Source organism: Urocitellus parryii, chromosome 12 (assembly GCF_045843805.1).
Source record: "Urocitellus parryii isolate mUroPar1 chromosome 12, mUroPar1.hap1, whole genome shotgun sequence".
NCBI lineage: Eukaryota > Metazoa > Chordata > Mammalia > Rodentia > Sciuridae > Urocitellus > Urocitellus parryii.
The window spans coordinates 12,108,738-12,133,896 of NC_135542.1; the positions used below are offsets into that span (position 1 = coordinate 12,108,738).

Genomic DNA, 25,159 nt, shown 5'->3' on the forward strand with positions numbered 1-25,159 from the left:
TCTGATACATGCTACAGCTTGGATGAGCTTTGAAAAGCATCACGTTTCCACATTAACTAAGTAAAATAAGCAGACACCATGTCTCCTGCTGTATGATTCCTTTCTGATGATTCATCCAAAGAGGCAGATTCGTAGGGACAGAAAGCAGACTAGTGCATACCAGGGGCTGGGGAAGGGGTCGTGGGCAGCCATTGCTTCATGGATACCAGGTTTCACTTTCTGCAGTGATAAAAAGATTCTGCACCTAAAGAGGTGGTAGTTTGCCCAACATTTTGAATTCTCTCTATACCACTGAATTATACACTTCAAAGTTATGGATTTTTACTGACCCGAATTTCTTTGAAATTTTTTTTTTAAGTGAGGAGTGAATAGAAGGGCTTACTTTTGTTTTTCCTCTTGAGATAATGCTTGCCAAACGATTTTATTCAAGCGCCTGTTTAAAAAACAACAACAACAACAATTTAGAAGCAATAATACATTTCACGGCAGAAGTCTGGCCCCAGGATCTAAAGGGCACTGTGTGGGGACCCCAAGCCCAGCCCCATCACTCTGGACTCTGCCAACGTCATCTTAAAGAAACTGGGCGTGAGAGTCTCCCTCCCTCTGCACCAGTGCAGAAGCCTCCAGGCTCTGCAGCGATCACACCAAATATTAAAGAATGGCTCGGCTCAGCTTAATCAGAGTAAGTGCAAACAAACTGGTCCTCATCATGTCTGCATTAAGAAGTTTCCAAACATCCTAAGGAAAATGACTGTGCCTTATCTTGCCTCTGTAGATTCTTCCACTTGGAATTTCAGAGCAAAAGGGTTGTAAGTAAGGATGGGGACACATGTTAGCTTGACCCCCTGTGCTCTGGGTGAGGCCACTGAGGGGACCCACAGCACAGGGCTCATTCATGTCCACATGCTGAGACCAAAGCCCATCACCGATGGTGTCTTCAGAGAGGAACTGTCAACCCAAGAGCAAAGGAGGAGGTTGGAGCCAGTGGTGTTCCTGTCGGGTGGTTACAGCTGGTCTCCTTGTTACTAATCAGTGATGCTTCATTCAAAGGGTCTCACCCAGCTCTGTGTCCTTATGTTATTACCCCCAAAGCAGGCTTTGTGGGCTGCAGGGCATAGAACCCTGGCCGAAAGGAGTGTGAGTCTGGATTCCATGAAAAAAAAATCTTCAACATAAGGAGGTGGGAGAATGCCACTAGCAGTGTTACTCTTCTAGCCACAGGAGCCAGCACCTATGGAGCAGGGTTCTGAGAACACACCTCAGGTAGAGCTCTCTTGACCTGCTTGCCCATCTGGAGCCTGGGGGACAGGGCAAGAGAATCTGGAGGCGGGCATAACCAGGGACAGAGTTCACCATGTGGCTCTGGGCAGTGCCCAACTTCTTTGTCAAATGGGGACAGCAACAGTTAAAACTCCTGAGGTAGCCTGAGCACAGCACAGAATCATGTGGGACACAGGTATGTGCTCTGTAAGTGATAGCGAGAGAGGAGGAGGGAATGTGCCCGCTCTGTGCTTCTGTCCCACCGAATTGTTCTGGTTCTTTGGGGTCAATTTGGAAACTGGGTTTCTTTAATCACGTGATTCATGTAACAATAATCAAGGCTCCCAAGACTTATGGAAAAGATTTATAGTATGCATTTTGTTGTGCTCTTATTTAAAAGAAATATTCAACCCCCTCTTCAATCTCCACTTGAAAGTGGGCTCGGTGTGGTGGGGAGGGGGAGTGGACAAGGGCTCTCGCCCAGCACGGGCCTGGGCTGAGAGCTCCGTATCATCCCTGTGCTGCTGGCTGAGCCCACGGGGCAGAACTTTTGAAGATGTTTTCTCGTCAATAAAACAAGGATACCATTACTTGTCCTTGGCACTGAGAGGCTGAAGTGAGAGATTTCTGATCACCTATGAAGTGACCAGAAATAACTCCATGTCCATTGTTCCCAGGTTCTAAAGAAGGGCCAGGCTTGGAAACTTGCAGACACCATTGGTAAATGTGGATCCGATTAGCTAGCACATCATCTAAGCAAGAATTCATTTATATTTCATATACACCTTATACATACAACCTGAAAGTAACTTGATAGAATATTTTAGTGTTCCTGCATTTTGGCTCTGATCTTTCATATGAGACCAGGAGTGAAATTTTCCATTTTTGGCATCATATGGGCACTTAAGACTTTTTAGATTTTGGAGCATTCTGGATTTTGGATTTTCAGAGCAGAGATGTTGAACTTGCAGTGACTGAAAGGTTTTTCACTCAGAAGTAGGAAATGGGACGAATCATTACCACATCTGTACTGGGGGGGGTTGCTTTTAAGAAAGAAGCACATTTTTGCCTGGGAATGGGGCGTCCCTGTCCTTCTTGAAGCCTTGGGGAAAATGTGAGCCCAGTGGGAAGAGCCTTGTGACAAGGACAGTGCCTGTATTTGTGGTTACTTTATGATCACCAGAGTCGGGGAAGGAAAGGGGGAAGTAATTCACATTAATTGCTCTTTAGATATGATTTACATCGGCCTTGTGAGAGCCCTGTGAGATGAGTTCTATTGTAAATAAGGAATCTGAGGCTCATGAATGTCATACACTTGCCCAGCGTGAGCATCAGGGCCCCGAGGGAAACCTACAAGCTCTGTCTGACCCCAAAGCTCCAGCTGGTGGCCGTGCGCCAGGCTTGCACAGACTGGTAATTATAGGACACAAATATCTGAATCACACAAGAAAACAACATTAGAATTTGAGTGGTATTATGATGTTACATTTGGAATACTTGACTTTGAAAAATTATAACAACTAAACTGGAATTATATCAAATCTGAATGAAATGGTCAAATATACAAACACCTGCAAGGAGGAACAGATAAGGGGGAAACAAGGTTGGCCAGCCCCTGGCTCTGGAGCTAACAGCCCCGGGTTAGGAGCAGAGGTGGTCAGCAAGCCTGAGGACTGGGCAGTAGCAGTGAGTCCCCTGAGGGCCACATGCAGGTGGGCAGTAGAAAGGGTCTATGGAATGGCCCCTCCGAGGAGGTGATGGGTGCTGAGGCAAGAAGGATGGGGGGCCCAGGGCGGGACAGCAGCAAGGCAGGAAGAGGAGCTAAGTTCCTGCAGGCCCTTCGGGAAATGCCCGAAAGGAAGCATCAGAGCCATGGGGAAGGGTGAGCCTTGGAATGGCCTGTCCCACCTGTGACAGAAAGGTGAAGGGCAGGCTGAGGTGCTGGGGAATACAGTGGGGGCCCTCCTTAATCCAAAACCTGTCGACCTTCCCCACCTGACACCGCAGTGGAAAATATCCAAACCACTAAACTCTTGTGCACAGAATAATTTTAAATATTGCTCAAAATTACCTCCCAGCTATGTATATATGGCGTTTATGAAACCTAAGTGGTGAATTTTATTTGGACGTGGGTCTTCTCCCCAGGTTAGCTCATGTTACATAGGGAAATATCCAAAATCCGAAAAAAAAAAAAAAAAGAATCCCAAATCTGAAATACTTGTGATCCTAAGCATTTTGGAACAGATGCCCTCAACCTGAGCTGAGGAGCCCACGGAGGCCACTGATGGAGCCCACATACCATGGCCTCGATTCTTAAGGGAGGCCCAATGGAAGAGGCTCCAGTTGGAGGGGGGCTTGGAGAGGCCTGTGACGGACATGGTAGGCCAAGGTCTCTTAGTGGGATGGACTGGCACTCCCTGTAGGCAGGAGTCAAGCTCTGGACTTTCTTCTTTTTTTTAAAAAAAAATAATTATGTATATTATTTATATTTTCTGTGAAGGGATACATACATTTTTATATATTAATTTAGTGGTATTTATTTTATTTCTGACTTTTAAAAAATTTGTGCTTTTTAGGTATACATGACAGTAGAGTATATTCTGACACATCGTACACACGCAGTACGACTTCCCATTCTTGTGGTTGAACACGATGTGGAGTTTCACTGGTCGTGTGTTCATATACGAACGTAGTAAAGTGATATCTGATTCATTCTACCATCTCTCCAATTCCCATCCCTTCGCCCTTCCCTTCATTCCCCTTCATCTAATTCAATGAACTTCTATACCTCCCTTCCCTTCCCTCTTATTATGGGTTAGCATCCACATATCAGAGAGAGCATTCGGCCTTTGGTTTTGGGGGGCTGGCTTATTTCACTTGGCACGATAGTCTCCAGTTTCATCCATTTACCATCAAATGCCATAATTTCATTCTTCTTTGTGGCTGAGTAACATTCCATTGTGTGCAGACACCACATTTTCTTTATCCATTCATCTGTTGAAGGGCACCTAAGTTGGTTCCATAGTTTAGCTATTGTGAATTAAACTGTTATAAACATTGATGTGGCTGTGTCCCTGTAGTATGCTGATTTTAAGCCCTTTGGGTATAAACCTAGGAGTGGGACAGCTGGGTCAAATGGTGGTTCCATTCCTAGATTCCTGAGGAATCTCCATACTGCTTTCCAGATTGGTTGCACCAATTTGGAGTCTCACTAGCAATGTATGAGTGCCTATACTTATTTTGAACACATAGTAGGCCCACCACAAAATGACTAGAGATTAGTAATTGCTGGCCTGGCTACATCATTGACTTTTGTGTTTTTATTTCATTTTTTCTCATATGTAGTGGAGAAAGAAAGAATAAAACAAAAAAACAAGAGCCCAGCTTCCAGAAAGAAGAGCAGTCTTGCCTGAAGAATCTGGGCACAGTCCAGGTCTAAGAGCTGTGTATCAAGGATTAATTCTACGCTGGGGTGGAAGATGGCACTGTTGAGTCAGCTTGGTCATCTTGAACTTGATACGAAAAGTTTTTGTTTTTGTCTTGTTTTTTGTACCAGGGATTGAACTCAGGGGCACTCAACCACTGAGCCACATCCCTGGCCCTATTTTTTATTTTATTTAGAGACAGGGTCTCACCGAGGTGCTTAGCGCCTCGCTGTTGCTGAGGCTGGCTTTGAACTCATGATCCTCTTGCTTCAGCCTCCTGAGCCGCTGGGATTGTAGGCGTGTGCTACCGTGCCCGGAGGTACAAAAAGTTTCAAATAATAATCTATTTGTATAGAGTTGTCCCTCAGTATCCATGGGGGTTAGTCCCAGGACCTCCTGCCCACCCCCAGATACCAAATCCAGGGATGCCCAAGCCCTTCCATAAAAAGACATACCCAGTATGTCCACGGAGCCTCTCCACAGTCTCCTGTACACTTAAAATCATCTCTAAATTGCCTATAACGCCTAGCATAGGGTAAATGCCATGTAAACAGTTGTTCTGTGGGCATTGTCTGAGGAGTCGTGACAAGAAAACCAAGTCTATTCATGTGCAGCGCAGATGCAACGTTTTTCTTCTGCATATTTTCAATCCATGGGTCATTGAATCAGCCAATGCTGGAAAGGGAAGATGGTTTCTCGAGAACTCTCGGGAACATTCGGGTACATAAGAAGTCCCTACATAGCTGCTTATATGAATGTTGGATGATTTTTAAATAGCTGCTTCAAATTAAAAACAAACAAACAAAAACTCAAGCCAAACAAGGGCACGCGAGAAAAAACAGGCTGAAACGAATTCCGCGTCCGATGAAGAGCGGTCGGGACTAGTACTCACTTTTCATAGGATTTAATGGCCTGCTCCACTTTCTGCTTGTAGATATTGAGTTTGACTCCTTGGGGATTGATCAGTGTCATCTTATTCGTGTCGTTGCACACGTGTGCCAGAGGAAATACCTACAGGCCAAAGGAAAACCAAAGGAAAGCAGGTGTCACTTGACAGGTCCCCACGTGCCTGCAGAGCTGGAGCTGCAGGGCCGTGGGCGGTTTTTCCAACTATAAAATCAACAACTTATAAATGTAGAAAAGTGGAAGGTGGAGGGAGTCATGAACCATAAGGATCAGATGTCATTGCTAACTTTTCCCTTCCAGGTCTTAAAACTCTATATTTTAAAACTACATTTTTAAAACACCACATCATCACAACACCCAAAACACCAACACCCAAAGCCCAAAACTCTTCAGGAAACCCTACTTAGCATTGAGTATGATTTCCAAGAGCATCTATCAAGTTGGAAAGAGCAGGCAATAAAAAATAGGACTCCTTAAATATACATAATTATTACATGTTCATAAAAAATTTGAAAAAATTATTAATAATACATTATTATTATTGTATTATTGATACATATTATTAATACAATAATAACAATGTTAATATTGTATTATTATTATTATTAATACATTGTTAAGCACACACCTCACTGTTGCTTCTTTGTAAGTGACTTAGTTGAATTAAACATCTTTTTAATATATTTATTTCATATTTCCTTTTTTTGAGAATATCTGATTTTGGTTTATATCTCTTGGCTATTTTTCCTCTTGGCTGGCAAACGAGGAAGGAATAGTGGTTCCAAGAATAGCAGAGTACCAAAAATAGAGACTTTTCTGGGTTCTGCTTCCCGCACCTGGTGCTTACTTGTGGGTTTGGGATACCTCTGATTCCATGCCAGTCAATTCCAGGGAGAAAAATGGCCAACTTATCGCTGATTGGGTGGAACTTCAAACTCTGGTATCCCTCCCCAGTTCTCTCGGGACCTTTTCCATGTCCTTTTATTGGTCACCTAAGTACTCTGTCCAGGATTTATAGTTGTATCAAGTGGGGAAACGGGGTGAAGGACTCACTCCATCTTCCCTGGAACCAGAACCCTCTATCATATTCTTCTGTTCCCAAGACTTCTTTTCATCTTAATCATTTTATATTTACCTATTTGCATATTACCCGTCTCTCCCTAGCAGAATGTGAGCTCTGTGCAGGAACTTTGTTTCAGTCACTACTAAACTGCTACCACCTAGCACAGTACCTGGAACTTCATAGGCCCTCACCAAATATTTGTTGATAAATTGATAGACATATACTCATCAAAAGATATATTCCAAGTTGGGTGTAGTGGTGCATCCCTGTAGGCCCAGTTCCTTGGGAGGTAGAGGCTGGAGGATAACTGGAGCTCAGGAGTTTAAGAACAGCCTGGGCAATGTGTAAGATTCCTATATTTAATAATAATAATAATAATAATAATAATAATAATAATAAATAATATAGGTATATTCTATTCTTTAACATTTAAACAAAAAGAAAAAAATCGAATAGGAAAATACTAAGCTGTACTATCGTTGTTCCAAAATCATATGATATTCTGATCATAATGAACATGAAGACATTTTGGAAACGTGGAAAATTATTTTAAAAAGTAAAATTTTAAAATTTGTTCTCATTAGTTATACATGACATGAGAATGCATTTTGACACATTGTACACAAATGGAGCACAACTTCTCATTGCTCTGAAGAAGTAAATATTTTACTTTTAATTAGGATGATAGATTTCATGGTTTTCTGTTCCTCCCTGCCACTAAAATCTTCCAAAAACTTTATTATTATTATTTAATAAAATAATTCATAGGAAGAAAGAAAAAGAAAGACAGAAGCATAGTTGATAAAGGATGGATGTAAAAAGATGGACAGAAATGTGAATGGTGAGCAGGGCTAAAGCCGTGGCTATTGGTTCTGGCTCCAAAGATGGCGGGGCAGTGGGAGCTCAGCGCCCGCAAAGCCAGTAGGACCCAATGGGACCATGAGTGCTCTGGAAAAGAAGTCACATCAGTGACTGATGTCAACTGGCATGAAGGTCTCAGCCCCGAAAGAAGGCCCTGCCCAGTGAAAGGCCACTCCTGTGGTTTCACAACCAGGCACTAAACCAGACCACGTTTTGTCTCTGTGAGAGCCATAATATCACCATGGAACCAACGCCCTAAATGTCCATGGTGTTGTCCCTGGTGCTGAGGGCCAAGAGGATGGATTTAGGCAACTTCAAATAGAAGAGCAAAGAAAAAACAACACAAATGCCAAAAATATTAGTTGAGGAAATTAACAAACAAAACGTCAATGCACTTAAATTAATTTTATGAGCCATCTCTAAACACGACTTTAATTATTATTAAAATGACTTACAACTAAGCTGTTCAAAGACAAAAAAGATAAAACTACAAAACTTGACTCAAGTGCCACAGGAAGCGATGGATGTCAAAGAAAAATTAAGAAGTATGATTGCCCACTATTCCGATAACTTAGATGAAAAATAACAACTATATTTTTTAAAAAACTACAAAAAAATTTAAAAACCTATCTTAAAAAAATACAATGGAACTGAAACAAAGATGGATCTTAACAGAATGAATTCTAGAGCAGACAAAATAGTCTTTAAGAATGGGTGAATGATAATACCGGATGCCTTTCCCTTTCTATATCACAGAAAGGCCAAAAGCCAAGAATTATAGATAAATAGATGATAGGTAGGTATATGTATAAAGAGACTGAGAATCTTTTATATTAATAGAAATTTCAAAAGAACAGATTATCAGAGGGGCAACATTGGGGAAGTGTCCTCCAAGATTTTACAAAATGGCAGCTATATTTCTAGCTTTACCCTTCTGAGGTCTGGAGATTGCATTACCTGCCAGACCATGATTAGTCAAGCTGTTTGTGAGAAAGGAATTGGGTGTGGTCTCGGTCTCTGTAGTTTGGGGGAGGAGGTCCATCAGGCAGAAGGTCAGGGTCATCAGTGTTTTAAGGGTCAGCTTGCTTGGAGTGGGGGGTCTGCAGCTGGGTTCAGAGCTTCAGCTGTTGCCCCGTGAGGGGTCTGATGAACAGTGGCCGCCTGACTGTTTTCTGTGTCACGAGCAAATGTGACTCCATTTTGTTTTTATCCCTTGACAATAGGAGTTTTAAACCTGGAGAACAATGCTTTAGTGCTCTTTGTACTAAAAGTTTTAAAACATACGTAGAAATATAGGCTGCTATTTACCTCTGGGGGGAGAATGGGATCAAAAAAGGTGATACAGGGTCCTCAACTTTATCTGCGATGCTTTATTTATTTTAAAGCATATCTAACACAGGAATAAGATGAGGTTTACAATGACCAGCTGCGATGACTTCTCAAAATCTGGGATTCAGGGCAAGTGAAGAGAGGCGGGTAGGACTTTCTTAACTATTTAGTTCTTTTTTTTTTTTTCAAATACATAAATTAATGATTAGTTTTTGTTCAAATACATAAATCAATTTTATAATTAAACCATCAAGACTCAAACAAACCCACCAACTGGCAAAGATTTAGAAAACCAAAGAGAAAGAAATGAAGTTACAGGTCACATGGTCCAAGCCTGCTACTTAAAAACCAGCCAGTGGCTTCTGAACAATCTGGTCAAAAGGAAGAGACCAGAACACTGGGTCAAAGGTGGCACCACTAGGCTTTGAGACCGAAGCTCGTGTTCATGGGGAACAAACATCTCTCAAAATAGAGCTACGGGTCATATACACTTTCAAAGGGGAAAAAAAAAGTCATCTCTGCGGAATGAAAGACACATTTTTATCTCCCTGGGGGGGGGAACCCCCAAACTTTAGAAGTCTATAAATAGCTCTCCTAGTTTGTCAACTGATGCCTCAGCTGTAAATCCACACCCCTGAATACTTAGCAACATGACAACATTTCACCACCATCATCTGGACGCTTGGACTTAAGACACCCCATCCGTGGGCTACTTCCCTCTTTTGTGGACTTGGATCTCATGCCTTCCATGGTCATGGCCGACTTCAGTGTGGTCATTCAAATTGGCTTGTAGGCACCCACTCCTCCCCCCTTTCTGCATGCAGATCTGGGGAAAGACAAAGGCATAACCCCACACCTTCTGTCTGTGGTCTTAGTTTTTACAGCATGGTGCTGGCCCAGCAGGTCAGATGCGACACCACCCTCTTTATGATGTCGAACTTCATGTGACTCTGAGGTCATAAGGGGCGTTCTCAGGGCTGGGGGGGACCAGAAGCAAGCCACTGGGGAGGGGAGTGGGGCTCACGAGGAAGCTGAGGATAATAGAAGCCCCCGATCATGCCACTTTTGAATGTGGCTCGCTTATTAATACAGTGAGGGACCCTGTGGACCGTAGTTGATAGCAAAAGGAAGCCTCGAGGTACTGCTGCTTCCGTTTTCTTGAGGCTGACCCAGAGGCCTTACCAAATCCGTACTGAGGATCACACCCTTTGGGACAAGAGTTTGTGAGGGTTGTGTGAGTGCAGAGACAGACAGACAGGGACAGAATGAGGGAGAGAGAGAGGGAGGAGAGGTCCTGACCACAAATGCAGAGGAAACTGCTAGAATTCATGGTCAGGCCAATTTGGGCTGATGATGTTAGAAATCTTCTGTTAGATCAAATACCCAAAGGCAACCACTGAACTCAAGAGCAATTTTTTAAAATTATTTTTTTACATTCTCATGAGGTCTTCTTTTTTAAAAAAGTTAGTTCTAACTAGTTATACATGGTAGGAGAATGTATTTGACATATTTTACATACATGAATAACTTCTCATTCTTTTGGCTGTACATGATGCAGAATTACGTTGGTCGGGTAATCATACACGCACATAGGAAAATGATGTCCCATTCATTCTACTATCTTTCATATTCCCAATGCCCTCCCTTCCTTTCATTCCCCTTTGTCTAATCCAAAATCCTTCTATTCTTCCCTAACCCCCACCCCACCCCTATTGTGAATTAGCATCTGCAAATAAGACAAAACATTCAGCCTTTGGTTTTTAGGGATTGACTTATTTCACTTAGCATGATAGTCTAGAGTTCCACTTACTTACTGGCAAATGCCATAATTTCCTTCTTCTTTATGGCTAATATTCCAGTGTATATGTGTGTGTGTGTGTGTATGTGTGTGTGTGTGTGTGTGTGTGTGTGTGTGTGTATATATATATTCACATTTTTTTTTCCATTCATCCGTTGGAGAGTACCTATGTTGGCTCCATAGTCTAGCTGTTGTGAATTGAACTGCTATAAACATTGATGTGGCTGTATCACTGTAGTATGCTGATTTTAAGTTCTTTGAGTATGAATTTAGGAGTGGGATAATTGGGTCAAATGGTTCCATTCCAAGTTTCCTGAGGAATCTCCATACTGTTTTCTAGAGTGGTTGCACCAATTTACAGTCCACCAGCAATTTTCCTCCACATCTGTGCTAACGTTTGTGGTTGCTTGTATTTCAAGAACAACTTTATTAATAATGATAATGGTACTTATCCTCACTCTCTACAGATATTAGGCAGTCTCTGCATACTTTTTCATTCAGTTCCTTTATAGTCAAATGCATTTATTGCTGTTTTTTTTTTTTATATATGGCTTCTCTTTCCATATCAAACTCCAGAGTTCTTTAGGCTCTTTTAAAAAATAGTAGTTACTGGCACAATACATGTACAAAGTCATCATTTATTGAATACACAAGAGAGTAAAACTATATACAAATTAGAATAATGACTAAGGCCTCAAGACTTTTTCTTTTAAATTCATCTTATTATAAAGCATAAATAAGTTTGAATTCTACCAAATTTAAATTCTTGGTCATTGAAGCATGGGGTGAAGCATAACTTTGTTGTTTTTAAAGAATATCTTAAGACTATTTTAAAAGAATATTTTAAGAACATGCCAAGTATATTAATAATATAAAAAATATTTAAGAACTGTATTTAATTTATATAAGAAAACTGTTTGCAAATGATAAAATAATTGAATATTAAAATGAAATATGGTACCATTTTTACATAGCAACTGAAAAATTTGGGGTTTTGTTTTGTTTTACTATTCTGCTTTAGTGATAGCAAAAAGACATAGGAAAATGGACATTCATTAAACTCCAAATAAGCTATCTAATAACAGGAGGAACAATTAAGTAAATTGTAGTAGTTCATATTATTGAATAGTAGAGCAATCATTAAAATTCATCCAAAAATGGTCATTATGAGGAAAAACATTCAGAACTCGGGCTAAATGAAGAAAATAGAATACAAAACTATAGGTGGGTGCCCTGGCACATGTCTGTAATCCCAGAAGTTCAGGATGCTAAGGCAGGAGAATCATGAGTTCAAAGCCAGCCTCAGCAACTTAGTGAGGTGCTAAGCAACTCAGTGAGACCCTGTCTCTTAGTAAAATATTAAAAGGGCTGGGGATGTGGCTCAGTGGTTAAGTGCCCCTGGGCTCAATCCCTGGTACAAAAAAAACAACAACAACACACACACACACAATACCAAACTACAGACACAGCTATTACCTGCTCAACTAGAACCATCCCAAACATTTTGAAATTGAGAAAACAGTATGAAAATAGAGATTATTATATATTTATTCTTCAATCCTGTCTGAATTCACCAATGTCACTATTTTTTCAACTAAAGCAGTGTTTCCATTAAACATCCAGAACTTACTACCAAATCCGCCAAGGAGAGGTTCTGATTGGATGTGTGTAATGAACAGGCAAATAGTGTAAATCCCACATGAATAAATACCATGGATGCAATAGCTATTGCAATGGTGCACACCGCTGAGTGCTAACGTGACACGTCCTCAGCTTTCAGCTCCACAGAACAGACAGAAGGCAGGCCACCAAATTAACTGGCACATCGGCGTGTGAAGAAGGTCACTCGTAAGCCCATGAAAACCTGTTACCGAGACGGTGATGGTATCTCAGCATTTTTAATTCAGACCTGTAAAGAGCTGAGGAGCTTCGTGCTGACAGTGAATAATGTTCATGAGAGATGCTGAGCAAAAGGCAGGTACCAAGTAGGATGTTCAGTTTGACTTCATTGGGGAACAACAAAACCAAAAAGCAAAAAATATGTGTCGTAGAAAAGGTCTAACCAGAGAAAGCGCCAGGTGAGTCACCCCTGGGGGGATTCTAACTCTATTGTTCCTTTCTTTTCCACTTACCTGTAGTTTCTGATCTTTCTGTACAATGAAAAGAATTATAAACACACACACACACACACATATCTTCTGCAATAACCATCATTTTAAAATTTTACTTTAAAAAGCTTTTCAATCAATAGATAGCTTTATGTTCAAGGCCACTGTAGTGGAAAGCAACAAGATGTCACGACTTTGGGAACATTCCAGATCTCTTGCACCTGATTTCCTTGTCAGCTAGGTGAGGATGACCAGCCACAGCTCAGGCTGCTCTGAGTTTCAGATGAGACACTTGAGTGGTATTAAGTGCTTCTCTCAGAGCCCAGTGTGTGATGAGGGTCCGTCTCATAATAGATTAGGGACCTTGTCACATTCCTTCAGGAGTAAATGATAGAGCTGTGGCATAAATGCACACATCTATGTACACAATCCAGCGTCAATCAAAGCAGGAGGCCTTGATGGGACCCTGAGAAAGCTAGGATGGTGAGACATTGATGATGGATGGTAATGCAGATTCTCCAGAATGCAGACAGATGTTTCCAATCTTTTTTTTTTTCAAAGCAATAAGCAATGAAGAGCTTCGAATTCTAGGTTCCTCAGACGGTTGAGGCCGTTTTGTCCCGTATACGATGTGGTGATGGACCAATCTTTTTTGCAAGAGGGGAGATAAAATGATCTGGCTCACTTTGCATCTTGTAATGAAGCGTTGCCAGGGCAACCTCTCTGCTCCACACTTCAGTTCCAAGGTGACAGATTTGATGCTGGCCCAGGAAACTAAAAACTGAAACTGCATTGTGTTCCAGAAGAAGAGCAGGCCCATACATAAGTCATGAATGAAAGAAACAGAGGACAAAATCCAACGCTGCTTCACAGCTCAGCCCAGGCAGACGTGGCCACTCACAGGAGAGGGCAAGTCAATCAAAATTCCCAGTGAAGCCAGAGGAGGTGCAAGCATGGTGCCCTCCAGCTCCGGTCTACTTGATCATAAAATGTTTGGTCCAAATCTCAAAAAGCTATATATATATAATGAAGTAGGGGATATTTGAGATATTATCGCTATTTTTTTTCTATTTATAGCTGAGGGTTTCTTCCAGTCAGAGAAAATATTAGGGAATAAAAGATAAAAATGCAAGACATTTGAAATTTACTTAGTTATTTTGGAATAGAACACATTGTTTTCCACTCTAGTTACCCCACTCTGCAGTAGATCTCAAAACCTATTCCTCCTGCCTATGTGAAACTGTACCCTTTACCTACACTCCCATCGGGACCCCCTCCACTCCAGCTGACCATCGTTCTACTTTCTATTTCTATGAGTTCAACTTTTTTTTTTAGGTTCTACATATAAATAAAATCAAGCAATGTCATCATTAAAAAAAAACTAACAGACAAATGAAAATTAAAACTATACTGAGATTCCATCTCATTCCAGTCAGAATGGCAATTATAAAGAATACAAGTGACAATAAATGTTGGTAAGGATGTGGGGGAAAAGGTTCACTCATACATTGCTGGTGGGACTGCAAATTGGTGCAACCACTCTGGAAAGCACAATGGAGAGTCCTCAGAAAACTTGGAATGGAGCTACTATTTGATGCAGTTATACACCCACAGAACTTAAAATCAACATACTACAGTGACACAGCCACATCAATGTTTGTAGCAGCTTAATTCACAATAGTTAAACCACAGAACCAATCTATGTGCTCTTCAGCAGATGAAATGATTAAGAAAATGTGGTATAATATATACAATGGAATATTACACAGCTAATAATGAAATCATGGCATTTGCCAGTAAATAGATGGATCTGGAGAATATCATGCTAAGTGAAATAAGCCAACCCCCACAAACCAAAGGCTGAATGTTCTCTCTGACATTCGGATACTAACCCACAATAAGGTGGGGGGGGGATAAAAGTTCAGTGGATTAGACAAAAGGGAATAAAGGGAAGGGAAGGGAGGGAAGATGGGAATAGGAAAGACAGTAGAATGAATCGGACATCACTTTCCTATGTTCATACATGACTACACGACCAGTGAAACTCCTCATCACATACAACCTCAAGAGTGGGAGGTTGTACTCCATATGTGTATGATATGTCAGAATACACTCTACTGTTAGTACATCTAAAAGGAACAAATTAAAAAAGAAAAAAAAGAATAGGCAAGTTCCGGCACGGTGGTGCACAGCCAGCAACCAAGGAGGCTGGAGGATTGAAAGTTTGAGGTCAGCCTGGGCAACTTAATGAGACCCTTTCTCAAAATAAAAAATGAAAAAGGAACGGGGATGTAGCTCAGCAGGATAGTACCCCTGGGGTCAATCCCCAGTAGAGGAAGAGAGAGAGAGGGAGAGAGAGGAAGAGAGAGAGAGAAACAAAAATAAAAGAAACAAAAGCAATGGGGGTGATATATATGTTAATGAGCTTAATTTAATGAATAATGCCACATTGTACATATATCAAAGCATCAAATTGTACCCCATCAATGTATACAATTATGATTTGTCAATCAAAAATAACATAATTTTTGCAGGGGTGTGATGGCCTATTCAAGGCCTGCCTGGGCAATTGAGCAAGACCCCATCTCAAAAAAAAAAAAAAAAAATTATAAAAGGTTGGCGTTGTAGCTCAGAAGCAGAACTCTCCTGAGGTTCAATCCCCAGTACCAATAAAATGAAATAAACTTGAAAATATTTTAAGTACAGTGTGTGCTTTGATGATAAAATTGAGATTTATTGCAGTATATGTCTTGCACCACCAAGAGTTTTGCTCTTCCTACCAATAAGAGGGGATGGGTTTGCTGGCAGCTGGCGCCTGTCCCTTGAAAATGTCCACCCCCTTTGGCTTTGCTTTCTAGGGGCAGAAGACTGGAATGTTCTAATGCCAGGGCTCTCACTACTTCCCCTCCCGTCCTCTTCCTTCTAGATCATCCAGGCTGCAATCTTGATAGAGGTCTTGACATTTTTCTCTGCCAGCCACACACTGCTCGGCCCTGTCCACTTGACTCGATAATGGCCTTGGATCCACTCGGGGCGCCACTAGGTCTGGGCTGCCCACAGCGTGCCTCCCCACCCCCCCTGAATCTTCCCAACCTCGCTCCTCTCCCCCCAGCCTGCTCATGGCAGCCAGGACCTCAGATTAATTTTCTCTTGTCTGCTGAGAGCCCTTCATTCCCCTCAGGATGAAGTTCAAACTCCTCAATTCAGCCAAGGTGCTCCCTTCATCAACCTGGAGGATTCCCAGAACAAACGCTGGCCCACAGGCTGGCCCACAGGCTGGCCCACAGGCTGGCCCACAGCAGCCCCTGCCAGGGACCCTCCACCTCCTCCACTTCATGACGCTGACACCTGCTAAGACCAACCTTCCCTGATAAGGAATCAAGTTGGGGCCTCTCCTGCATGTCAGCTGTCCTCCTTGGCACGTATTCCAGAGCCCAGCACCGGCATGCAGAAGGCATGTAATTAAACGCCTCTAAGTACTACCCACTGTATGCATTACTTCTTCTCACACTATAGCAATCTCAGCGTAAGTAATAACGCTTCTCCCAGAGCACACATGTATAGGATGCATCCCAAAGAAACGATTTCTGACTGTGGGACTAAGTTACTGTATTTGCTTCTACAGCATATGAGCCAGTGAGGGGTGGGCAGGTTGAAGAACAGTTCATACCCGCACACCACCTTCAGCACCACCAGCACATCTCCACACCCACAAAGCATATCACCAACAGCATCATAGGGTTCCTCTTCAGGAAAGGGCCCTATCCTACACTGCCTGTGGGGGTGCAGACTGGTGGAAGTGTAAAATGTATTGAGAGAATGATTTGGACTTCCCCATCAAAATGGAAAATGCACAGGTCCTTTGGGTCCAGCAATCCCACTGGAGGGAATCTGTCTCAAAGGTCGTCTTGTCCATGTGCCAACAAATCTGTGTGCAGTGAAATCTACAGGGAAGGAAGGACATGATGTAGGTGTCCCTTAATAATACGGAAGAACATTGCAACTGAAGAGAGTAAGACTGACCCAGATCTATGGTGTGGAAAGGTCTCTAAGACACATTTTTCTTTTCTTTTTTTAAGATATTTTTTAGTTGTCAATGGATCTTTTATTTTATTTTATTTATTTATTTATATGCAACACTGAGGATCAAACCCAGGGCCTCATGCATGCCAGGCAAGCACTCTACCACTGAGCCACAATTCCAGCCCTCTAAGACACATTTTTCAAAAGACCAAACTGCAAATCCATATGGTATTGCCTTATTTATATTGATTAAAATTATTATGTATAAATAGCATGTTATATACACACACACATCGATCTGTGTGTGTATAGAAAAAGAATTAGAAGGAAATTTACCAAACTATTCAGTGGTCCCTTCATGTCAGAGAAGCATCCAGAGATTCCTCTGAAGACTTTTATATGGGTTAAATTATTCATGCTGAAAATCTATTCATACATCACTCATCAGATAAAAAAAACTAATTAACTAATTAACAATCGAGTTCTTTTTGTATTTTCACCATCTTCTCTTTTGCTGTTAATTCTGCTTTTCTTAACTTTTCCTCAGTATGTAATTCATGTAGGTTCAGAGTTAATCTACAATAAAAACATGCAAGCATATAAATAAAAAACAAACATTAGGGGCTGGGGTTGTGGCTCAGTGGTAGCGTACTCATCTGGCCTGTGTGAGGCACTGGGTTTGATCCTCAGCACCACATAAAAATAAATAAATAAAATAAAGGTACTGGGTCCATCTATGATTAAAAAAAAATTACCAACAATCACACCCCCAGCCAAACTATTAACATTTGATAAAAGAAAGAAGGGAATGAGGAGGTACTCTGTCCACCTGTGCCGAGCACACCTGTAACCCAGCGGTCAACACTCGACATGGGCAGTTTTGTGCCCTGATCTTTCCATTCAGTATGATATTGAGGATTTTCCCCAGGTCATTACTTATCCTTCAGAAATGCATTTAATGAGTATACAATATGTGATTATAGGAATGTACTTAGTAGGTATTTAGATTGACTTCAAGTTTCTCATTTTTAGATGTAAGCCATCAATAATCATTCTCTGCATGTATTTGTCAATATCTCTAATTGAGCATTTACTTACATAGATTCCTAGTGATATATGGATTTACAAGGGTAAATGTTTTAAGCCCTTAAGGATCTGAAGACATTGTACGCAAGCTTACACTAATTAAAACCCCTACTAGCAGGATGTAAAGTTTCTCATTTCATTCCAGCTTTATTTTTTGACCTTACCACTTCGATGGGGGAGGGTGTCTAACTGATTTCCAATTTACGTTTTTTTCTAAGTCATACTATTTGGTAACCAGGGAAGGTAAGTAATTTTGTACGTAGTTTTGATTTTTTCCCCTAGATTTTCCACTAAGGTGTATATCATTTTCGTATTCCTGCGCGGTATGGGTTTGTGTGCATGTGTGTATCTTTGCTGAACACTGATTTATACGGATACACACATACACACATAAAATACTCTTAGGATCCTTTGTGTGTTGCATATGTTACAGATATTTTTCTGAATTCTGTCTTCATTTTATTTATGTCTCTATGTAAAAAAACCCTTCTATATATTCAGTCTATAAATCTTTCCTTTATGACTTCTTTCTTTGATTCTCTGCTTACACTTCCTGATTTTTGAGAAATTTACTTTTCACTGTGTCTCAACTTCTTGGGAGGCTTACAAAGAGGCATAAACCCAGGAAAAAGTCTATTTCCAGGAAGACTTGACTAAATATATCTTATTCTAAATAAAAACTCCAGGATACTAATGTAAGAAATATACAGAATATGAAGAAAAGGTAACCAAGTTTCCTGGATGAATTGAATCAATGTTCACCTTTCTGTTGCTTCTGGAATCTTGAGACAAAGTAGCAGGAGCCAGATGAAATGAAGCCACACTCAACCGCCAGAGTAGGAACAGTGATGTTGGCAAGATGCCTGTTGACTTCCGGGGGTGATATAATTTTTTTTTCTTCTTTTTTTTGGGGGGGCGGGTACTGGGGATTGAACCCAGGGGCACTTAAAAACTGAGCCAAATTTCCAGCCCTTTTTATTTATTTTATTTTTTATTTTTTTGAGACAGGATCTGGCTAAGTTGTTTAGGGCTTCTCTAAGTTGTTGAGGCTGGCCTTAAACTTTCCTATTTAAAAAGATTTTTTGCTTTTGATTTTTATCACTTTGTTCTTATGGAAAATCTCAAATATACAAAAAGCAGAAGGAATAGTACATTCAGCCTCCCCCTCGACAATTATCAACTATAAACAATGTGTTTCACCCACTCCTAGCCTCCCCCACTACTCCCACCATCCAGCTTATGTTGAAGCAAGTTCCAAACATTTTATCATTTCCTCCTTAAATATTTCAGTATGAGAAAGGCCTTTTAAGGACATTGTTTCCATTTAGCTACTATAAAGCAGTAGTTGCTACCTTTGCCGGGAAGCAGTGGAGCCCAGTGGAGCCCAGTCTCTACGCTTACATTCTTTGGTGTTCTATGTCCCACTGGAGTCTCCATGCTCCCTGAAATTGTTCTTTTGTTTTTATTTTTTTATTTTATTTTATTTCTTTTTGGTATCAGGGACTGAACCTAGGGGCACTTAACCAGAGCCACATCCCCAGCCCTTTTTATTTTTTTATGTTGAGACAGGGCCTCGCTAAGTTGCTTAGGGCCTTGCTAAGTTGCTGAGGCTGGCTTTGAACCTGGAATTGTTCTTGCTAAGGACAAGGACTTCCTAGTTGCCAAATTTGATGGTAACTTTTCAGTACAATCATCTGTCAGTACCTGGGGGGATCCCTCAGCATCCAGGAACCCCTTTTCCCACTAGCAAGTACCAAAGCTGCAGATGCTCAAATGCCTTATATCAAATGGCATGGTCTTTGCATACAATTTATGCACATTCTCCCATACACTTTAGATCATCTATAGATGATTTATAATATTTCTTACAATGTAAACAATGTAAATGTTATGCAGTACTGAGGTTTTTTTTTTTTTCTTTCTTTTCTTTTTTCTTTTTTTTCTTTTTTTTGTTCTGGGGATGGAACCCAGAGACACTTAACCACTTAACACATACTTTTATTTAGAGTCAGAATCTCACTGAGTTGCTTAGTGCCTCACTAGGTTGCTGAGGCTGGCTTTGAACTCTTGATCCTCCTGCCTCAGCCTCCCAAGCTGCTGGGGTTACAGGTGTGTGCCACTGTACCTGCTGCCACAATGAATTTTTAAGGAAAAACAACAAGGAAAAACCCCTCTGCACACGTCCAGTACAATGCCATTGTCTTCCTGGGTATTTCAACATGTGGTCAGTGGAATCTGCAGACACAGACCCTGCAGATACCGAAGCGCCGGCTGTCTGCCTGGCCCGTCAGCCACCCCCCACCCCGCCCCCTGCTCCAGGCTGTTTCTCCTGGAGCACATGGCTATCCAATCACTCTCTGTGGTTTGGTCTCTCTCCCACTCTCTGACTTTTCCTGTGGAGGGCTTTAGGATGAAAAAGAAGTCACTCAATTCAGGAAGCACGGGACTGCTTCCAAGTTCTTCCAGACTCATCTGGTCCTGGATGCTGTGCTCGCTAGGCTCAGGCCTCGAGAGCTTCCAAGCACTTCTGCAGCTCTGGACTTCCACAGGAGGGACCAGCCCTCCACCGCCTGTCTCAACTTCAACCAAGGACTCTTAAGTGCCTCTCTCTTTCCCTGTCCCTGCCTTAAGGACGATTTCTTCCAATGGCTGAAATATGCTTGTTACAGCGGCACAGGAAACTGCACTGGGTTTATTTTTATTTAAACAGAAAACTAAACATATCCCAAGCAGCGACATGAAGACCATCGGGTTACCTCATCAAAGACCTTGGAGGAGACATGCTTGTCCAAGATGGGAACATAGGTGGGGCTGTGGGGCACCATGGTCCCTGACAAGGCGTCCATGATGGTGAGCTTCCTGGCCACCAGGCCGTGGATCTGAAGCCAGCTCTCTGAGGACACCTCTGAAAGGCTAACAACAGAGGATTGTGGGGTTTTAACACTTCTGTCTCAATGGGTCATGAACAACAGCATAATGAAATTATCCTCCTCAAAGGAAGGCTCTCACTTGTCATCGTAGACTTGGCTTCCTTCTCCCGTCCATCTAGCTGACGATCCGTCGGCCGGATACTCATTCGTCAGCAGGATGCTCATCTCTGTGGAAGAGACCATGGCGGGTATGTGACAAAATGCACAGGATCACACTAGTTGAGGTTCACACTTGCTAGGCAAGTTTTGAAATCAGTATCTGGAGTTTTAAGAGTGTGCCCTTGTAGGTACTTGGTTTTATGAATGGAAAGGAGCATCTGGAGGGAGGGGTTAAATGGGTTGGTTAAATCCCTAAGAAATCAAATCCTAGTCATTGTTTGATAAGCCCTTTATGGACTGTGTGTGTGTAGCAGAGATATGACAGGCTAAGTGACATTGAGGGAAAAAATGTCACACAGAGCAGGCCCTGAAAACAGGGTTTGATTAGGCTCTGATGAGTGACAACAGGTGCACATCAGCCATGAGTAGGGGACCGTGTGTCTGTGTGTTTGGGATTTATTATTTAGTTAACTATTTTATGTAAGGGGAAAATAATATGGGAACTTCAACTTTTAAAGATTTATTATTTTAAGAATAATTTTATCAATAGGAATAAATTCCAAGTGGAAAAGTCAAGTTTTCTTTATATTTAGCCCCAAAAGGCTAACAATTTGGGTCAGAGAGGGGATCATCAGATAGCACCACCAGTGATTGATGGGAAGAAAATAAACACACTATGAAGTATAAACGGTTCCAATTGGAAGCACAGAGTGGCCCCAAGCTGCTGGTGTGTCCTGAACCAAAGTGCAAGCAGCACAAGTCTAGCCCAAAGGAATCCAGCACACCAAGGCTGCTGGAGCCGACTGACAGGGGAGCCCTCCAAATGGGAGGCAATCTGAGAACCTTGAAATCGTGATTCATTTTCCCCCAACATATACCTATCCGGCTCGTTCAGAACAGGGACATGGGGCCAAAGGAGGCTGGCCAGCACATCCCGGGACGGGGTCCCTCGTGTACTTGCCTCTGTCACTCAGAGAAAGGGTCCAGCTGCTGGATTTGGAGAGACAGTCCTTTCTCTCACTGCAAGGTGGGCTCTTGAGGGCGGACATCTGGCTTCTGAGCAGGCTGGTTTTGGTTGATTCTGTTGGTACCACAGGGAGAGGGATTAAAGGGATTTGGGGTGGAAAGAGATACTTGATTCATGCACCTATTTCCCTAAATCCTTCAAAGAAGAGTGCAACCTTAGTGTCCCAGTCTTCAGGGGGTGGCCCTGATGCAAACCGAGTGCTGTGACAATGACTTGATCCCTGTATCAGAATTCAAGCTGTGCTCTTCTTGGTAAGAAACCCACTTCCACGTTCATTCACATTGTCGGCAGGTGCAATCCTTGTGGCTGCAGGACTGAGGTTCCCATTTCCTCAGCCAGCAGCCTGTCTCCTGCTTTCTGCCACCTGCCAGCCAGCAATGATGCACTGAATTCCTATTACGGCTCAAATCTCCCTCTCTCTTTTGCCACCAGTTTTCAAGGGATTTCATGTGGCCACACTGGACCCCCTGGATACCTTGGCTTTGAGTCAATGTAACATAACCTCTAGAGCAATGTCTTGTCATGTTTAGAGGCTTCAGGGTTTAGGGCAGGACATCTTTGGTGAGCCCTTTTAGAAATTCTGCCCACCACAGCTGCTGTTCAGACTTCATTTAATTGTTATTAACCCTCTGTAGGTCCCTTGACTGGTTCAATGGTGATACTGAATCTGTGAGCATTAAATGAGTCTGTTACAAGGTATCTTAGTTCCTTTTCATCCTCGATAACACACACACTGACTGTAAATGTGTTCTGTGTTCTTCACAAGCACCAAGGCTCTCTATAAGCGTTCATGAAAGAAATGCATCCATGTTTTCAATGTAGGAGGGGGACTCACTCTCTCCTATAAGAAATTAGATAGTGGGAGTGAAGCTTGGCCAGTAATCTGCAAATGATCTCTCTGCTGCACAGAACAGTGGCACCAGCGGTCTCCATGCATGGAGATGGGACTGTGCTATCTGGTGCTCATTGTCTTTTCTTTCTAGGCAACAAGAAGGTGAGACTGGTCTTGCTGCCTCTGTAGCCAAGAGTGAAGAAAGACACATTTTCTTGGGAGCTGTGTCTGTGAGCAAGAGATCAATGACCCTCATGGGAGAGCTGAGCTCCTGTTGCTGACCTCACTGGCAGGCCACCTTGTCCACAAACACAAGGCAAACCCCTCCAGATACAAGACTGCGGCAAAAAGAAAATGAAATCTAGCTCCCAAAGGCCCCATACAAAAAGATGTCCTAGTGCCACACCCGAAGATACTGAATAAAAACAGATTCATATAGCAGTGGATTCAAGCATCTAACTCTTCCCCTGACTCTGCTTAGCAGCTCCATTTCAGCACTCTTCTGCTTTGAAAGTGAAAATGAAATAAAAAATACAGTACCTGGTTGCCTGCCCAATACCAAGGATTTTTATAAGTGAAATGTTTTGAACAAGTAGCAAATAACAGCTCTGGCAAGACTCAGGTTTACTGGGCGAGGCATCCAGGACCGATTGGTACTGGGGACGCAGCCACCAATTGGCCTGGGATGGGAAACCTGTTTTTTTTCCCCAGGAACATAAGACACTTCTCCCTTGTACAGGGACATCAGGAGCAAGTGGACAGGTTATTCACAAGGGACTGAGTTGTAGCTCATGGTTTGTTCCAGGATGCCTCTATGTCCTTGTGAGGTCAAGGCTGGATTCTCCTGCCTAGAGACATGGGGACCCCCAAGGGACAGCAGTGGGAGAAGCCACCACAATCTTCCCCCTGGAAGACCTAGCATTCTGGTCTGAGGAGACCTCTGTTGCCACCTTGGGCAAAACCAGCAGGGACCAAAAGGAGAGCCAGAGATGCCAGAAAAAACAAGAAAATAATAATACCAGAAATATACCCCAAAGGCTATAAAAATTAAATTACCATGGCAACCACAGCCCACAAGAGCAGACCAAGGCCTACATTGCTAAATTTAAAACAGAGTGGCCACTGCCCCCAAATAAAAGACTTACATGGGATCCAAAGTCCCCCAAATAATACGCAAAATGTTCAGGATACTACAATAAATCACTTGTCTTTCAAGAACTAAGAATCAAATCTTCAATAAGAAAAAAAAAACAATATTGATGCCAGCAAGATGAGTCAGAAATTAGAATTATCCAACCAGGATTTCAAAGAAGCTGTCCATTCAGATGCTTTCATGGTTAATCACTAATTCTCTTGAAACAAATGAGGAAATAGGAAAGGAATCCTCTTGCAAGAATGAAAAAGACAAAAAGAGAGAAGATAGACTTAAGGCACAAAGAACGAGCAATGAAAGGAGGGGCACTAGTACAGATCCTGCAGCCAATGAAAAGGAAGAGAAGGAACATCATGAACAACTTGTGCTCACAAATTTAACAAAGTAGAAGAAAATGAGCCTCTTCCCCCAAACCTATTAACTTCTAACATTTAAAAAAGATGAAATAATAATTTAAACAAGATAATAATAATGTTAAAACCATTATGGAAACTGAATTCATGATGAAAAACATTCTGAAAAAGAACTCTGTAGATTTAAATGGTTCCATGATAATTTTACCAAACATTAAAAGAATTACATCAGTTTCTTCCAGGAGTAGAAGAGGAGGGACAACTTCCCAACCCATTTGATGAGGACTCTATTAGCTTGATACCGAAATTGGACAAAGACATTATTAAGAAAGAACTACAGACCAATACCCTTCAGCAATTTTGATTCAAAAATCCTCAACAAAACTTTAGCTCACAAAACCTAGCAACATACTAAAAGAATGGCACACCAAGACAAAGCAGAAAATATTCAAGATATCCAAGGCTGCCTCATCATTTGAAAGGGACATAATGGAATCTGCCATATCAATAGACAAAAGAATAAAAATCATGTATTGATATAGAAAAGGCATTTGCCAAAATCCAGCATCCATTGTTGATAAAAACTTTCAGAAAGCTAGGAATATGGAGAACATTCTCAACTTGAAGCAATATGTGCAACCACATATAGCTAAAATCAGAATGGGAAAAGACTAAATTCCTTCTTCCTAAGATGGGATAAAAGGCAAGGATGGCCACTCTTATTTCAATATGGTACTGGAAGTTCTAGCTATTGCAGCAAGGCAAGAAGAAGAAATAAAGTTAGAAAGATTGGAAAGGAGAAGATAAAACTCTATTTGCAGGTAACATTTTGCCTATAGAGACAATAGAACTTCTAGGACTATTGAGTTCCACAGGGTTGAAGATCCACATAAAAATCCACTATAT

At 41.8% G+C, this 25,159-nt stretch overlaps 1 protein-coding gene across 1 annotated transcript in view; it reads right to left on the reverse strand.

Annotated features, from left to right (window-relative positions):
* Positions 1-25,159, reverse strand: part of Vwa3b (von Willebrand factor A domain containing 3B) — a 187,079-nt gene that overhangs the window by 41,241 nt on the left and 120,679 nt on the right. Inside the window, exons 17-21 of the mRNA XM_026379299.2 lie at positions 21,850-21,969; positions 20,869-20,956; positions 20,616-20,772; positions 5,578-5,696; positions 383-433 (exon numbers count right to left, since the gene is read on the reverse strand). Of these exons, the coding sequence (XP_026235084.2) occupies positions 383-433; positions 5,578-5,696; positions 20,616-20,772; positions 20,869-20,956; positions 21,850-21,969 (535 nt within the window). The remainder of the gene's footprint in view (positions 1-382; positions 434-5,577; positions 5,697-20,615; positions 20,773-20,868; positions 20,957-21,849; positions 21,970-25,159) is intronic.